The sequence below is a fragment of the Anolis carolinensis genome, unplaced genomic scaffold, assembly GCF_035594765.1.
Source record: "Anolis carolinensis isolate JA03-04 unplaced genomic scaffold, rAnoCar3.1.pri scaffold_14, whole genome shotgun sequence".
NCBI classification, from domain to species: Eukaryota; Metazoa; Chordata; class Lepidosauria; order Squamata; family Dactyloidae; genus Anolis; species Anolis carolinensis.
Window position 1 is genome coordinate 2955136 of NW_026943825.1, and position 16751 is coordinate 2971886.

Consider the following 16751-nt stretch of genomic DNA (forward strand, 5'->3'; position numbering starts at 1 on the left):
GTGTAGGACTGTGTGATGTATTTTCTGATGATGTGTGCAGATCCCAGTAGGGTGGCCTTTTGCAGTTGGCAGATGGTTATTATTATTATTATTATTATCATTATTATCATTATTATTATTATGATACAGCAAACAAGATAGATATGCTGCATTTCATATCACAAAATCACAAGCCGAACACTTCCCAAGTGTCTAGGACTGTGTGATGTTTATTATTATTATTGTCGGGTGGCCTTTTGCAGTTGGCAGATTGTGATTGTTTCAATGTCTATTGTTTCCAAATGCCGGCTGAGATCTTTTGGCACAGCACCCAATGTGCCCATCACCACCGGGACCACCTGCACTGGTTTCTGCCAGAGTCTTTGAAGTTCAATCTTGAGGTCCTGAGAGCGGCTGAGTTTTTCCTGTTGTTTTTCATCTATGCGACTGTTACCTGGGATGGCGACATCAATGATCCAAACCTTGGTCTTTTCCACAACTGTGAACTATTGAACTGTGAACTGTGATTATTATTATTATTATTATTATTATTATTATTATTATTATTATTATTGTATGACACAGCAAACAAGATAGATATGCTGGATTTCGTATCACAAAATCACAAGTCGAACACTTCCCAAGTTATTATTATTATTTTATATTAATATTAGTATATTACATGATTTTGTATTCTTAATATAATATTCTATTACATTACGGTATCACTATTAGTTGGACCCGGGGGCACCCCAGAGGCCATCTAGTCTACCTATTATTGTTATTGTTATTATTATTAAGGACATAATAATAATAATAATAATAATAATAATAATAATAATAATAATAATAATGGAAATTATTATTATTATTACATTATTATTATTATTATTATTATGTCTGTATTAATCTTATTATTTTACATTATTATTATTATATTGCATTACATTATTATTATTATTTTATTATGACACAGCAAACAAGATAGACATGCTGGGTTTCATATCACAAAATCACAAGTCGACCACTTCCCAAGTGTCTAGGACTGTGTGATGTATTTTCGGATGATGTGTGCAGATCCCAGCAGGGTGGCCTTTTGCAGTTGGCAGATTGTAATTTTGTCAATGTCTATTGTTTCCAAATGCCGGCTGAGATCTTTTGGCACGGCACCCAGTGTGCCCATCACCACCGGGACCACCTGCACTGGTTTCTGCCAGAGTCTTTGAAGTTCCATCTTGAGGTCCTGAGAGCGGCTGAGTTTTTCCTGTTGTTTTTCGTCAATGCGACTGTCACCTGGGATGGCAACATCAATGATCCAAACCTTTTTCTTTTCCACAACTGTTGTTGTTGTTGTTATTATTATTATTATTATTATTATTATTATTATTATTATTATTATTATTATTATTATACGAAATCCAGCATGTCTATCTTGTTTGCTGTGTCATAATAAAATAACAATAATGGATAATAATATAATAGTAATAGTACTGCACTGCTTTGCAGAAGGGGGTTCGACTGGATGACCTTTGGGGTCCCCTTCCAACTCTATGAATAACAACAACAACAATAATAATAATAATAATAATAATAATAATAATAATAATAATGGATAATAGTAAAATAGTAATTGTACTGCACTGCTTTGCAGAAGGGGGTTGGACTGGATGGCCTTTGGGGTCCCCTTTCCAACTCTATGCATAACAATAATGGATAATAAAATAATAATAATAATAATGAATAATCATATAATAGTAATTGCATCGCACTGCTTTGCAGAAGGGGGTTGGACTGGATGGCCTTTGAGGTCCCCTTCCGACTAATAATAATAAAATATAATATTAATAATGCAGTATTAATAATAAAAATAATAATATAGTAGTAATAGCATCACACCGCATTGCAGAAGGGGGTTGGACTGGATGGCCTTTGGGGTGCCTTCCAACTCTAGGCATAATAACAATAGCAATAACATTAATAACAATGGATTACAATAAAATAATAATAATAATAATAATAATGGATAATAATATAACAGTAATTGTACTGCACTGCTTTGCAGAAGGGCGTTGGACTGGATGACCTTTGGGGTCCCCTTCCAACTCTATGAATAATAATAATAATAATAATAATGGAATATTAATAATAATAATAATAATAATAATAATAATAATAATAATATAGTAGTAATGGCATCACACTGCTTTGCAGAAGGGGGCTGGACTAGACGGCCTTTGGGGTTCCTTCCAACTCTATGCATGATAACAATAATAATAATAACAATGGATTACAATAATAATAATAATAATAATAATAATAATGGATAATAATATAACAGTAATTGTACTGCACTGCTTTGCAGAAGGGGGTTGGACTGGATGACCTTTGGGGTCCCCTTCCAACTCTATGAATAATAATAATAATAATAATAATAATAATAATGGAATATTATTAATAATAATAATAATAATAATAATAATAATAATAATAATATAGTAGTAATGGCATCACACTGCTTTGCAGAAGGGGGCTGGACTAGACGGCCTTTGGGGTTCCTTCCAACTCTATGCATGATAACAATAATAATAATAACAATGGATTACAATAATAATAATAATAATAATAATAATAATGGATAATAATATAACAGTAATTGTACTGCACTGCTTTGCAGAAGGGGGTTGGACTGGATGACCTTTGGGGTCCCCTTCCAACTCTATGAATAATAATAATAATAATAATGGAATATTAATAATAATAATAATAATAATAATAATAATAATAATAATATAGTAGTAATGGCATCACACTGCTTTGCAGAAGGGGGCTGGACTAGACGGCCTTTGGGGTTCCTTCCAACTCTATGCATGATAACAATAATAATAATAACAATGGATTACAATAATAATAATAATAATAATGGATAATAATATAACAGTAATTGTACTGCACTGCTTTGCAGAAGGGGGTTGGACTGGATGACCTTTGGGGTCCCCTTCCAACTCTATGAATAATAATAATAATAATAATAATAATAATGGAATATTAATAATAATAATAATAATAATAATAATAATAATAATAATAATAATAATATAGTAGTAATGGCATCACACTGCTTTGCAGAAGGGGGCTGGACTAGACGGCCTTTGGGGTTCCTTCCAACTCTATGCATGATAACAATAATAATAATAACAATGGATTACAATAATAATAATAATAATAATAATAATGATGATGGATAATAATATAACAGTAATTGTACTGCAATGCTTTGCAGAAGGGGGTTGGACTAGATTACCTTTGGGGGCCCCTCCAAAGTGATGGATCCCAGGCGCAGGCAGGGGGGCCATGGGCGGGCTCTGGCCATTGGGCTCCATCCACTTTCGCCATGGGGCTGCGCATCCGCTTCCTTGGCTTCTGGATCCTTCTGGGGTGCGGAACAGGTTGGGACCCCTTTCCTTCCAAAATGTTTGCTTTGCTTTGATTGGGGAAATCTCTCTCTCTATATATCTGTATGGGTTGGGCATCCCTATCCCAAAAGCTCAGGATGCATATAATAGAATATGTTATTAATATTATTATTTATGTTATATTATTATTATTCTATTCTATTATTATTATTATTATTTTCTTATTAATGTTATTACAATGTATGTAATATTAGGCAAATTTAGATGGAGTGACTGTCGTAGTTCCTTCTGCCCGTCTTCTTATATATGTTATATTGTTATTATTATTATTATTATTATTATTATTATTATTATTATTCTATTAAAATATTATTATTTTCTTATTAATGTTATTACAATGTATGTAATATTAGGCAAATTTAGATGGAGTGACTGTGTCGGACTTCCTTCTGCCAGTCTTCTTATATATGTTATATTATTATTATTATTCTATTAAAATATTATTATTATTATTTTCTTATTAAGGTTATTACAATGTATGTAATATTAGGCAAATTTAGATGGAGTGACTGTGTCGGAGTTCCTTCTGCCCGTCTTCTTATATATGTTATATGATTATTATTAATATTATTATTATTCTATTAAATTATTATTATTGTTATTATTATTATTATTATTATTATTATTATTATTATTATTATTATTATTATTTTCTTATTAATGTTATTACAATGTATGTAATATTGGGCAAATTTAGATGGAGTGACTGTGTCGGAGTTCCTTCTCGCCGTCTTCTCCCCGGCCGGGTTCACCTTCCCAATCAGTGTTAATTATCCTTGACGAGGGATGCCACCCGGCCCTCCAATTAGCGCATTTTCTGGCCTGGGAATGCATACAAGGGCCCGTTCCCATTCAGGTCAATGCAAAATATCCTTTTCACGGAGGAAGACACAAAGAAGCATTGTTTACATCCCGAGGTCTGGTCAACTCCAACACTTTTGGGGCCGTTTAAAATTATACTCCGGAAGTGGCCGTTATCCTTCCCATTCTCACCCAAAAATGAGAACCTAAAGTAGAGCAAACCAGAACATAAGACTACAAAGTAGAGTTATCTAGAACCTCAAACTCACTGAAGTAGAGCAACCTAGACCCAAATTTTATTTATTTATTTATTTATTTACAACATTTTTACCCCGCCTTTCTCACCCGAGGGGACTCAGAGTTATACAGATCCTAGAACTCATTGAAACACTTAGTCTCGCAGAACCTAGAATTCACTGAAGTACCTAGAACCCAAACACCAAAGGAATGCCACCTAGAACTCACTGAGGTAGACATATAGTTTCCTAGAACCCAGAAGTTTCTGTTGTTCCTAGCTAAAAACTCTCCTCCAAAGCAGAGTCACCTAGAACCTCGAACTCACTGAAGTGAGTGACTCAGACCCAAAAGCAGAGTTCCACAGATCCTAGAACTCATTCTTGCAGAACCTAGAACTCGCTGAAGTACCTAGAACCCAAACACCAAAGCAATGCCACCTAGAACTTACCGAGGTAGAGCGATATAAAGCTTACACTCCGTGATTACCTAGAACCCAGAAGTTGCTGTTGTAGCTAACTAAAACCTATCCTCCAAAGCAGTCATCTAGAACCTAGAACTCGGTTACCTAGAACCTCAAACTCACTGAAGTAGAGAACTAGAACCTAGACCTAAAAGCAGAGTTACACAGATCCTAGAACTCATGGAAGCAGAGTGGCCCAGCACTTAATCTTGCAGAACCTAGAACTCACTGAAGTACCTAGAACCCAAACACCAAAGCAATGCCACCTAGAACTTACCGAGGTAGAGCGATATAAAGCTTACACTCCGTGATTACCTAGAACCCAGAAGTTGCTGTTGTAGCTAACTAAAACCTATCCTCCAAAGCAGTCATCTAGAACCTAGAACTCGGTTACCTAGAACCTCAAACTCACTGAAGTAGAGAACCAGAACCTAGACCTAAAACAGAGTTACACAGATCCTAGAACTCATGGAAGCAGAGTGGCCCAGCATTTAGTCTTGCAGAACCTAGAACTCACTGAAGTACCTAGAACCCAAACACCAAAGCAATGCCACCTAGAACTTACCGAGGTAGAGCGATATAAAGCTTACACTCCATGATTACCTAGAACCCAGAAGTTGCTGTTGTAGCTAACTAAAACCTATCCTCCAAAGCAGTCATCTAGAACCTAGAACTCGGTTACCTAGAACCTCAAACTCACTGAAGTAGAGAACCAGAACCTAGACCTAAAACAGAGTTACACAGATCCTAGAACTCATGGAAGCAGAGTGGCCCAGCATTTAGTCTTGCAGAACCTAGAACTCACTGAAGTACCTAGAACCCAAACACCAAAGCAATGCCACCTAGAACTTACCGAGGTAGAGCGATATAAAGCTTACACTCCGTGATTACCTAGAACCCAGAAGTTGCTGTTGTAGCTAACTAAAACCTATCCTCCAAAGCAGTCATCTAGAACCTAGAACTCGGTTACCTAGAACCTCAAACTCACTGAAGTAGAGAACTAGAACCTAGACCTAAAAGCAGAGTTACACAGATCCTAGAACTCATGGAAGCAGAGTGGCCCAGCACTTAATCTTGCAGAACCTAGAACTCACTGAAGTACCTAGAACCCAAACACCAAAGCAATGCCACCTAGAACTCTCCGAGGTAGAGCGAGCTAAAGCTTATACTCTATAGTTACTAGAACCCAGCTTGCTGTAGCTAGCTAAAAACTCTCCTCCAAAGCAGAGTCACCTAGAACCTCAAAATCACTGAAAGTAGAGTGACCCAGGGTCAGATTGAGCTCCTGACCGCTAATAGCCTAGCTCGCTGCCCAGCTAAGCAGCTCGAAAACAGTTACTTCTGTTGAGTAGAAAATTCTAGGTACCGCTATATGTGGGGAGGCGAATTTAACTAATTTACGACACCCTAAAAACTGCCAGCAGTGTGCAGAAAGGAATGAGGAAGTACTACCGTCACAAGTGGGCGATGAAGCGGTAGCTCCCCCTTGTGGGCAGAATCGAGCAGACCCTCCTGAAGCCGGAAGCTGGAAAATGTTAAATCGCCTCTGTGTCTGTCTATGTTACATTGCCTCTGTCACACTGCTTCAGCACCTGTACGATCAAGACCGTGATCCGCTCTGAGTTGTAAACTGGCACGGAACCTATCGAGACTTCTACCATGACACACATGCAGTTTCAGCATCCTGTGATAAATAGAAGTGGGTCAGGGGACAATTTTAATGGACGCCCTGTCGGTGTGAGAGTTAATTGAGACACATTCATCTTCTGGTCTTCATGTATCTTTATTTACAATTACTTACACTGCATAGTCGGCACGGAGCATTTCAGCATCCCGCTCTTTTGATGGCAGCAAGTGAAGAACATTATCCACAACAGTGACTTACGTCCGGCTATGTCTGCAGAAACTCTGTCTCTCTAGCAATCAGTCTTTCTCTATGCACTTACGGCATGAACCACAACTCTAACATATAATATAATATATATATGTAATATATATATTTTTATATATGTAAAATATAATATATAATTAATATACATTCGTCTTCTGGTCTCAATCTATCTTTATTTACAACTATCTACACTGCACAGTCGGCACGGAGCATTTCGGCATCCAGCGCCCACATTCCACAACAGAGACTTATGTCCGGCTATGTCTGCGGAAACTCTGTCTCTCTAGCAATCAGTCTTTCTCTATGCACTTACCGCATGAACCACAACTCTAACATATAATATAATATATATACAGTAGAGTCTCACTTATCCAACGTTCTGGATTATCCAACGCATTTTTGTAGTCAATGTTTTCAATGCATTGTGATATTTTGGTGCTAAATTCGTAAATACAGTAATTACTACATAGCATTACTGTGTATTGAACTACTTCTTTAAAATTTGTTGTATAACATGATGTTTTGGTGCTTAATTTATAAAATCATAACCTAATTTGATGTTTAATAGGCTTTTTCTTAATCTCTCCTTATTATTCAACATATTCGCTTATCCAACGTTCTGCCGGCCCGTTTATGTTGGATAAGTGAGACTCTACTGTATGTAATATATATTTTTTATATATGTAAAATATAATATATAATTAATATACATTCGTCTTCTGGTCTCAATCTATCTTTATTTACAACTATCTACACTGCACAGTCGGCACGGAGCATTTCGGCATCTGGTGCCCACATTCCACAACAGAGACTTATGTCCGGCTATGTCTGCGGAAACTCTGTCTCTCTAGCAATCAATCTTTCTCGATGCACTTACCGCATGAACTACAACTCTAACACGTCCCTCGTAGAAGGTAGACCCCAATCTAGAGTGACCTAGAACCCCGACGAAATGACACATGCGCTTTTTGTTATTGTTCTCCGTCAGCCTCGTGGGCGGTGAGGGTCTCGGTGTCGGCCGGCAGCATCCAGGTGGTGCGAGGGGGCAGCGCCCTCCTGCCCTGCTCCTTCCGGACCACGGCCCCGCTTGACCGGCTCAACATCATCTGGACCGTGGCCCCGTCTTCGGACCCCGGCAGACCCCAGCAGGTGAGTCCAAACTGGATCGATAAACAAGCCAATCGTAAGATAGGAGAGAATATAAATACTGTAGGTAAATAAAGTTGTCCCATGCCTGTGTGTTTACCTGTCTCTACCCCGGGACAGGTGTTGTCCTACCAAGGGGGCCAGGTGGTGGAGAGCATGTCGGGCTTCACGGGCCGGGCGGCCTTCGCCTTCCCCCCCACCGCCAGCGCCACTCTCCTCCTCAACAACACCCGGGGCTCCGACAGCGGACGCTACCAGTGCAGCGTCATCAACCCGCCCGACAACCAGCTGCCCAACATCGGGGTCGTCCAGCTCACCGTCTTCGGTAAACAACCTTGTATTGACAAATGGGGATCGGACTAGATGACCTTTCAGGGTCCCATCCCACTCTGTCATTCCATGATTGATGTATTGATAAATCAGGGATTGGTCTAGATGACCTTTGGGGGTCCCACTGTCAGGTTCTCTTCTTCCAGTTGTGCTGTGGGTCAGTCTTCCACCAGAAAAAGCACCAAGACACACGCTGGAAGATTCCAACAGGTTTTATTGTACAGAATAACAGAACCTTCTCTTTGGCTCATTTATATAGGGGCTCTCACATACCAGAGGGTCATTGAGGTTTTATGGCTGGCCCATTTTATGGCTGGCATCTGTTCTTTGTCAGCCGACCAGAGATGTCAAAGATTGGAGATCATGACATCCACCCAACTCTGTCATTCCATGATTGATGTATTGATAAGTTAGGGATTGGTCTAGATTACCTTTGGGGGTCTCACCCAATTCTGTCATTCCGTGATTGATTTATTGATAAATCAGTTATTGGTCTAGATGACCTTTGGGGGTCTCATCCAACTCTGTCATTCCATGATTGATTTATTGATGTTAGGGATTGGTCTAGATTACCTTTGGGGGTCTCACCTAACTCTGTCATTCCATGATTGATTTATTGATAAGTCAGGGATTGAAATAGATGACGTCTGGGGGTCTCATCCAACTCTGTCATTCCATGATTGATTTATTGATAAATTAGGGATTGGTCTAGATTACCTTTGGGGGTCTCACCCAATTCTGTCATTCCGTGATTGATTTATTGATAAATCAGTTATTGGTCTAGATGACCTTTGGGGGTCTCATCCAACTCTGTCATTCCATGATTGATGTATTGATAAGTTAGGGATTGGTCTAGATTACCTTTGGGGGTCTCACCTAACTCTGTCATTCCATGATTGATTTATTGATAAGTCAGGGATTGGTCTAGATGACGTTTGGGGGTCTCACCTCTGTCATTCCATGATTGATGTATTGATAAGTTAGGGATTGGTCTAGATGACCTTTGGGGATCTCATCCAACTCTGTCATTCCATGATTGATTTATTGATGTCAGGGATTGGTCTAGATTACCTTTGGGGGTCTCACCTAACTCTGTCATTCCATGATTGATTTATTGATAAATCAGTTAGTGGTCTAGATGACCTTTGGGGTCCCACCCAACTCGGTCCTTCTGACTTCCAGTGCCGCCCTCGGGCCCGCGGTGCTGGCGTGAGGGGGACCCGGGCGAAGGGGACGGCCTGCGCTTTGCCTGTTCGGTGGGCGACGGGGTGCCCCGCCCCACCTTCACCTGGGAGAAGATCCCGGCCGACACCCGGCGCCCCTTGGTCACCACCTACGAAGGTAAGGACGGGATGGCCATCTGCCGGGAGGGCTTGCCTTGCCTTTGGGATGGCCTTTGGGAGCCCCTTCCCACTCTTATCAATATTTCATTAATTACATTATAGTTAATATTTTATCATCATTATTTTATCATCATTATTATATTATACAGTAGAGTCTCACTTATCCAACATAAACGGGCCGGCAGAATGTTGGATAAGCGAATATGTTGGATAATAAGGAGGCATTAAGGAAAAGCCTATTAAACATCAAATTAGGTTATGATTTTACAAATGAAGCACCGAAACATCATGTTAAGACAACAAATTTGGCAGAAAAAGTAGTTCAATATGCAGTAATGCTATGTAGTAATTACTGTATTTATGAATTTAGCACCAAAATATCACGATATATTGAAAACATTGACTACAAAAATGTGTTGGATAATCCAGAACGTTGGATAAGCGAGTGTTGGATAAGTGAGACTCTACTGTACTAGCTGTACCCGGCCACAGTCTGGTTCAATAGAAGGAGATTGCTTGACCGTTGCTAAGGGGAGGAGCCGTCTGCTACGCCAATTGCTAAGGGAGAAGGGGACTGATTGGCTGTTGCTAAGGGGAGGAGCCATCTGCTATGACGGTAGCTATGGGAGGAGGAGACTGATTGGCCATTGCTAAGGGACATAGTTTTACTTGTCTCAGGTGTGCCAGGTTTGTGATAGTAGGTATGTGAATACCTTAAAACACCTGTCAATCCGAACGCTACATAGTGTCCAAATTTTGTAGCAATTGGGAAATTAGTTTGGGAGATATGAGGTCCTCACAAACTTACATTACATTTTTATTTATTATTAACATAGGATGATTATATATTATCATATATTATTCTATATTATCATTATTACATTCTTATATATCGTTACTATTACTATATATTACTACATACCCTGTTTCCCTGAAAATAAGACATCCCCAGAAAATAAGACCTAGTAGAAGTTTTGCTGAATTGCTAAATATAAGGCCTCCCCGGAAAGTAAGACCTAGCAAAGTTTTTGTTTGGAAGCATGCCCGGCACCCGCCAAACAAAACACCATAGCATGCAAGATTGGTAAATGTACATAATAATATTATTATTATTATTATTATTATTATTATTATTATTATTAATAATTTTATTTTTATACCCCGCCTCCATCTCCCCAGAGGGACTTGGGGCAGCTTACATGCCAGTTGTATATGGAAAATAATGGTAATAACAAGAAATTCTTGACAGGAGTCACAGTTTGTCTGGTTTAGTTACATTGGTTTGTGATGACAACTACTGTACAGTATAGAATCAATGTTCATTTTTTTTTGTTCAACAATGAATATGAATTCTTCTTCATGGAAAAATAAGACATCCCCTGAAAATAAGACCTAGCGCATCTTTGGGAGTAAAAAATAATTTAAGACACTGTCTTATTTTCGGGGAAACACGGTATTACCATTATGATTAAATTATCATATCTTATTGTATATTATTATCATTATGATTATATTATCTTACTAGCTGTGCCCGGCCACGCGTTGCTGTGGCAAAGTGGTGGTGGTATCGGTTAAAACTTGTTGTGGAATTTTTATTTGACGTTATTTGTATTTTTTTTAAATTAATTTTATTGTCACTTATCTTTTTTATTTATTATATTTTATTATTTTGTTGTATTATTTTTAGTCATTTTGTTATAGTATTTTATTGTATTAATTATTTTAGTGTTTTTTATAATTCTTTATTGTATTATTTGTATTTATTTTTTATCATTATTTTATTAACACTGGGCTGAGTGGGTTGCTAGGAGACCAAGTGGGCGGAGCTTAGCCTTCTAACTGGCAGCAATTGGATAAAAACAATTATTCCTCTCCCTCTAATTAGGAATTTATTTTTCTTTTCTTTTTGTTGTATCAACCTAGAGGCATGGATGAGGGGTTGTGATGTCAATTTTCGAGGTTGTGGGGTGTTTACTTTTGTTGTTTTGTCCGCTGCCGTGATGCCATCACTCTTTTATATATATAGATATTATTGTATTTATTTATTATTTATTTATTTACTACATTTATATCCCGCTCTTCTCACCTCGAAGGGGACTCAGAGCGGCTTACAAATCAAATGGACATACAATATATTATTAGCATAGCCCAATATAAGCAGTAAATTACTATATTGTACTATGTCATTATATGGTAATATTATTAGTAATATTACACTTAATATATAATATATATAATTAATATGATTATATTGTATTATTAGTAGTATAATATTGTCTTCCATTATTGTATTGTATTAGTTTGATGTTGGAAATTTCAATAAATAGATTTGCAAAAATAAAATAAAATATTGTATTCCATTTTAATATTATTATCAATATTATATGTATATACAATATATACATTGTTATATATTATTATATATTATCATTATTACATTATGATATATTATTGTAATTATGTTTATTATTATTTACTTCCTATTGTTGCATTTTATTATATTATATTATAATTATTTTATTATTATTATTAATGATTATGATTATGATTGTTATGATGGACAGATGACCGCCGGGCCTTGCTGACCCTGCACAACGTGACCTCGGCTGCGTCCGGCCTGTACCGCTGCACGGCCTCCAACATGCTGGGCTCCGCCACCTGCGCCTTGGAGCTCCACATCCACCTCCGTGAGTCTCTCCCATATTATTATTATTATTATTATTATTATTATTATTATTATTATTATTAGCTTGGGTCCCCGGCGTTGCATGTGTTATTGGAAGAAATCAATGTTTTAAATGCACCCCAGCTACATAGACACATACATTTTCACTTTTATTATGTGTATATGATGATGATGATGATTAGAAATGGAAAGAGTTGCCCTTTTAGGAATTAATCAATTTATTATTATTATTATTTTCTGCCTTACCTTCTCGGCTGGCTTTGCAGCTGTGGACGGGGCCACCTCACTGGTGGTGGGCATTGCCCTCCTGCTGGCCATGGGGACGGTCCTGCTGGCCCTGCTGGCCCTCGTCCTCTGGCTCCACCACCGCAGCCTCCGCAAGCAGAGGGAAGGCAAGGACGACGACGACGACGACGAGGAGTCCCATAATGAAATACGGTAATAATAATAATAATAATAATAACAAATGCAATTCAGGCCAAGATCGAAAAATCAGCTGATGACCCAAAATGCAGACTGTGCAAGGAAACCAACAAAACCATGGATCATCTCCTCAGCTGCTGTAAGAAAATCGCACAGACAGACTACAAACAGAGGCACAACTATGTGGCCCAAATGATCCATTGGAACTTATGCCTCAAGTCCCACCTCCCAGCAGCAAAGAACTGGTGGGATCACAAACCTGCAAAAGTCTTGGAAAATGAGCACGCAAAGATACTGTGGGACTTCCGGATCCAGACTGACAAAGTTCTGGAACACAACACACCAGACATCACAGTGGTGGAAAAGAAAAAGGTTTGGATCATTGATGTCACCATCCCAGGTGACAGTCGCATTGATGAAAAACAACAGGAAAAACTCAGCCGCTCTCAGGACCTCAAGATTGAACTGCAAAGACTCTGGCAGAAACCAGTGCAGGTGGTCCCAGTGGTGATGGGCACACTGGGTGGCGTGCCAAAAGATCTCAGCCGGCATTTGGAAACAATAGACATTGACAAAATCACGATCTGCCAACTGCAAAAGGCCACCCTGCTGGGATCTGCACGCATCATCCGAAAATACATCACACAGTCCTAGACACTTGGGAAGTGTTCGACTTGTGATTTTGTGATATGAAATCCAGCATATCTATCTTGTTTGCTGTGTCATAATAATAATAATAAAAATAAAAATAATAATAATAATAATAATAATAATAATAATACATCACACAGTCCTAGACACTTGGGAAGTGTTCAACTTGTGGTTTTGTGATACGAAATCCAGCATATCTATCTTGTTTGCTGTGTCATAGTAAAATAATAATAATAATAATAATAATAATAATAATAATAATAATATTAATATTAATAATAATACATCACACAGTCCTAGACACTTGGGAAGTGTTCGACTTGTGATTTTGTGATATGAAATCCAGCATATCTATCTTGTTTGCTGTGTCATAATAATAATAATAAAAATAAAAATAAAAATAATAATAATAATAATAATAATAATACATCACACAGTCCTAGACACTTGGGAAGTGTTCAACTTGTGGTTTTGTGATACGAAATCCAGCATATCTATCTTGTTTGCTGTGTCATAGTAAAATAATAATAATAATAATAATAATAATAATAATATTAATATTAATAATAATACATCACACAGTCCTAGACACTTGGGAAGTGTTCGACTTGTGATTTTGTGATATGAAATCCAGCATATCTATCTTGTTTGCTGTGTCATAATAAAATAATAATAATAATAATAATAATAATAATAATAATAATAATAATAATAATACATCACACAGTCCTAGACACTTGGGAAGTGTTCGACTTGTGATTTTGTGAAACGAAATCCAGCATATCTATTTTGTCAGAGACTGGATTTCTGTTTCCGTTTTCCCATACAGCTTCAGGTCATCCATGTACATCAGATGATCTTGTTTGCTGTGTCATACAATATACAGTAGAGTCTCACTTATCCAACATAAACGGGCCGGCAGAAGGTTGGATAAGAGAATATGTTGGATAATAAAGAGAGATTAAGGAGAAGCCTATTAAACATCAAATTAGGTTATGATTTCACAAATTAAGCACCAAAACATCATGTTATACAACAAATTTGACAGAAAAAGTAGTTCTATACGCAGTAATGCTATGTAGTAATTGCTGTATTTACAAATTTAGCACCAAAATATCACGATGTATTGAAAACACTGACTACAAAAATGCGTTGGATAATCCAGAACGTTGGATAAGCGAGTGTTGGATAAGTGAGACTCTACTGTAATATAATAATATTATTCTGCTTGGCATACATCCATATTTTCACGGTTCTTATGTATGTGATTAGAGAGATGCTAATCCTCCTCCTCTCCCTCTTGCAGGATGGACAGCTTCTCCTTGGGGCGGCTGATGTTGGCGAAAGGGGGTCCGCCGCCCGCCCGGCCCCTCTGGGTCTTCACCAGCACCACCGCCCCCAACGCCACCTTCGCCCACCGGGAGTGGAGGGCCACGCCAGCGCCCCCCCACGGACCCCCCAGGGACGGGGAAGAGGAGGAGGTGGAGCCCCTCCCCGCCCCCGGCCCCTTCCCCAGGCCCACCGGGTTCCTGGTCTAGGGGAGGGGTCCCCAGAGGCCAGCCAGTCTCCGCCCACGTGGGCTACCAAGGAAGGAGTGCACCACCCGATCCCTCCCGGCAGATGGACATCCGGCCTACGCGTCACAGAATCCCAACTGGAAGACACCACCAACAGGAAGGCACCACCCGATCCCTCCCGGCAGATGGACATCCGGCCTACGCGTCACAGAATCCCAACTGGAAGACACCACCAACAGGAAGGCACCACCCGATCCCTCCCGGCAGATGGACATCCGGCCTACGCGTCACAGAATCCCAACTGGAAGACACCACCAACTGATCCCTCCCGACAGATGGACATCCAGCCTCGGCTAAGTAATCACAATCACCGTCATCATAAATACCATAAATAAATAAATAAATAAATGGTACCATATCATTCAATCCAACAGGAAAGCACCATCCGATCCCTCCCAACAGATGGCCATCCAGCCTTTGCTAAATAATAAGCATAATTATAAATAATACCATTAATAACAACAATAATAATAATAAATGCCATATCATTCTAGAGTTGAGAGAGATCCCCAGGGTCATTCGGGCCAACGGAGGCACCACCTGATCCCTCCCAACAGATGGCCATCCAGCCTCTGCTAAATAATAACAATCACCATCATCGTCATCATAAATACCATTATTAATAATAAATAAATAAATGGTACCATATCATTCTAGAGTTAGGAGAGATCCCCAGGGTCATTCGATCCAACAGGAAAGCACCACCCGATCCCTCCCAACAGATGGCCATCCAGCCTTTGCTAAATAATAAGCATAATTACAAATAATACCATTAATAGTAATAATAATAATAACTGCCATATATATATTGTATGTACATTTGATTTGTAAGCCGCTCTGAGTCCCCTCCGGGGTGAGAAGAGCGGGATATAAATGTAGTAAATAAAATAAATAAATAAATAAACATATAATATTGATAATAATATTATAATGGCATACAATATTGTACTACTAATAATATAATAATATGAATTATATATTATATATTAAATGTAATATTACTAATAATATCATATAATGACATAGTACAATATAGCAATTGAATGCTTATATTGTGCTATTCTAATAATATATTGTATGTACATTTGGTTTGTAAGCCGCTCTGAGTCCCCTTCGGGGTGAGAAGAGCGAGATATAAATGTAATAATTAAAATAAATAAACAAACATATAATGTTGATAATATTATAATGGAATACAATATTATACTAATAATAATATAATAATATGAATTATATATTAAATGCAATATTACTAATAATATTACCATATAATGATATAGTACAATATAGTAATTTAATGCTTATAATGTGCTGTGCTAATAATATATTGTAAGCACATTTGGTTTGTAAGCCGCTCTGAGTCCCCTCTGGGGTGAGAAGAGCGGGATATAAATGTAGCAAATAAATAAATAAATATTACTAATAATATTACCATATAATGACATAGTACAATATAGTAATTTAATGCTTATATTGTGCTAGACTAATAATATATTGTATGTTCATTGGATTTGTAAGCCGCTCTGAGTCCCCTCCGGGGTGAGAAGAGTGGGATATAAATGTAGTAAATAAATAAAAAAAAATAAACAAACATATAATATTGATAATAATATTATAATGGAATACAATATTATACTATTTGTAAGCTGTTCTGAGTCCCCTCCGGGGTGAGAAGAGCGGGATATAAATGTAGTAAATAAATAAACAAACAAACATATAATATTGATAATAATATTATAATGGAATACAATATT

At 37.9% G+C, this 16751-nt stretch overlaps 1 protein-coding gene across 2 annotated transcripts; it reads left to right on the plus strand.

Annotated features, from left to right (window-relative positions):
• The first annotated feature begins 2589 nt into the window (after positions 1-2589).
• Positions 2590-15355, plus strand: LOC134294416 (immunoglobulin superfamily member 11-like). Of its 2 annotated transcripts, XM_062965422.1 has the most exons (7): positions 2590-3425; positions 7830-7990; positions 8108-8312; positions 9500-9658; positions 12225-12347; positions 12613-12784; positions 14727-15355. In XM_062965422.1, exons 1-7 carry the CDS (start codon positions 3371-3373, stop codon positions 14956-14958), a joined length of 1107 nt encoding a protein of 368 aa, XP_062821492.1. In that variant the 5' UTR covers positions 2590-3370; the 3' UTR covers positions 14959-15355. The 2 variants fall into 2 exon arrangements, with proteins under 2 accessions (XP_062821492.1, XP_062821494.1); XM_062965424.1 differs by lacking the exon at positions 12613-12784 and having other exon boundaries at positions 14727-14903.
• Positions 15356-16751: the final 1396 nt, after the last annotated feature.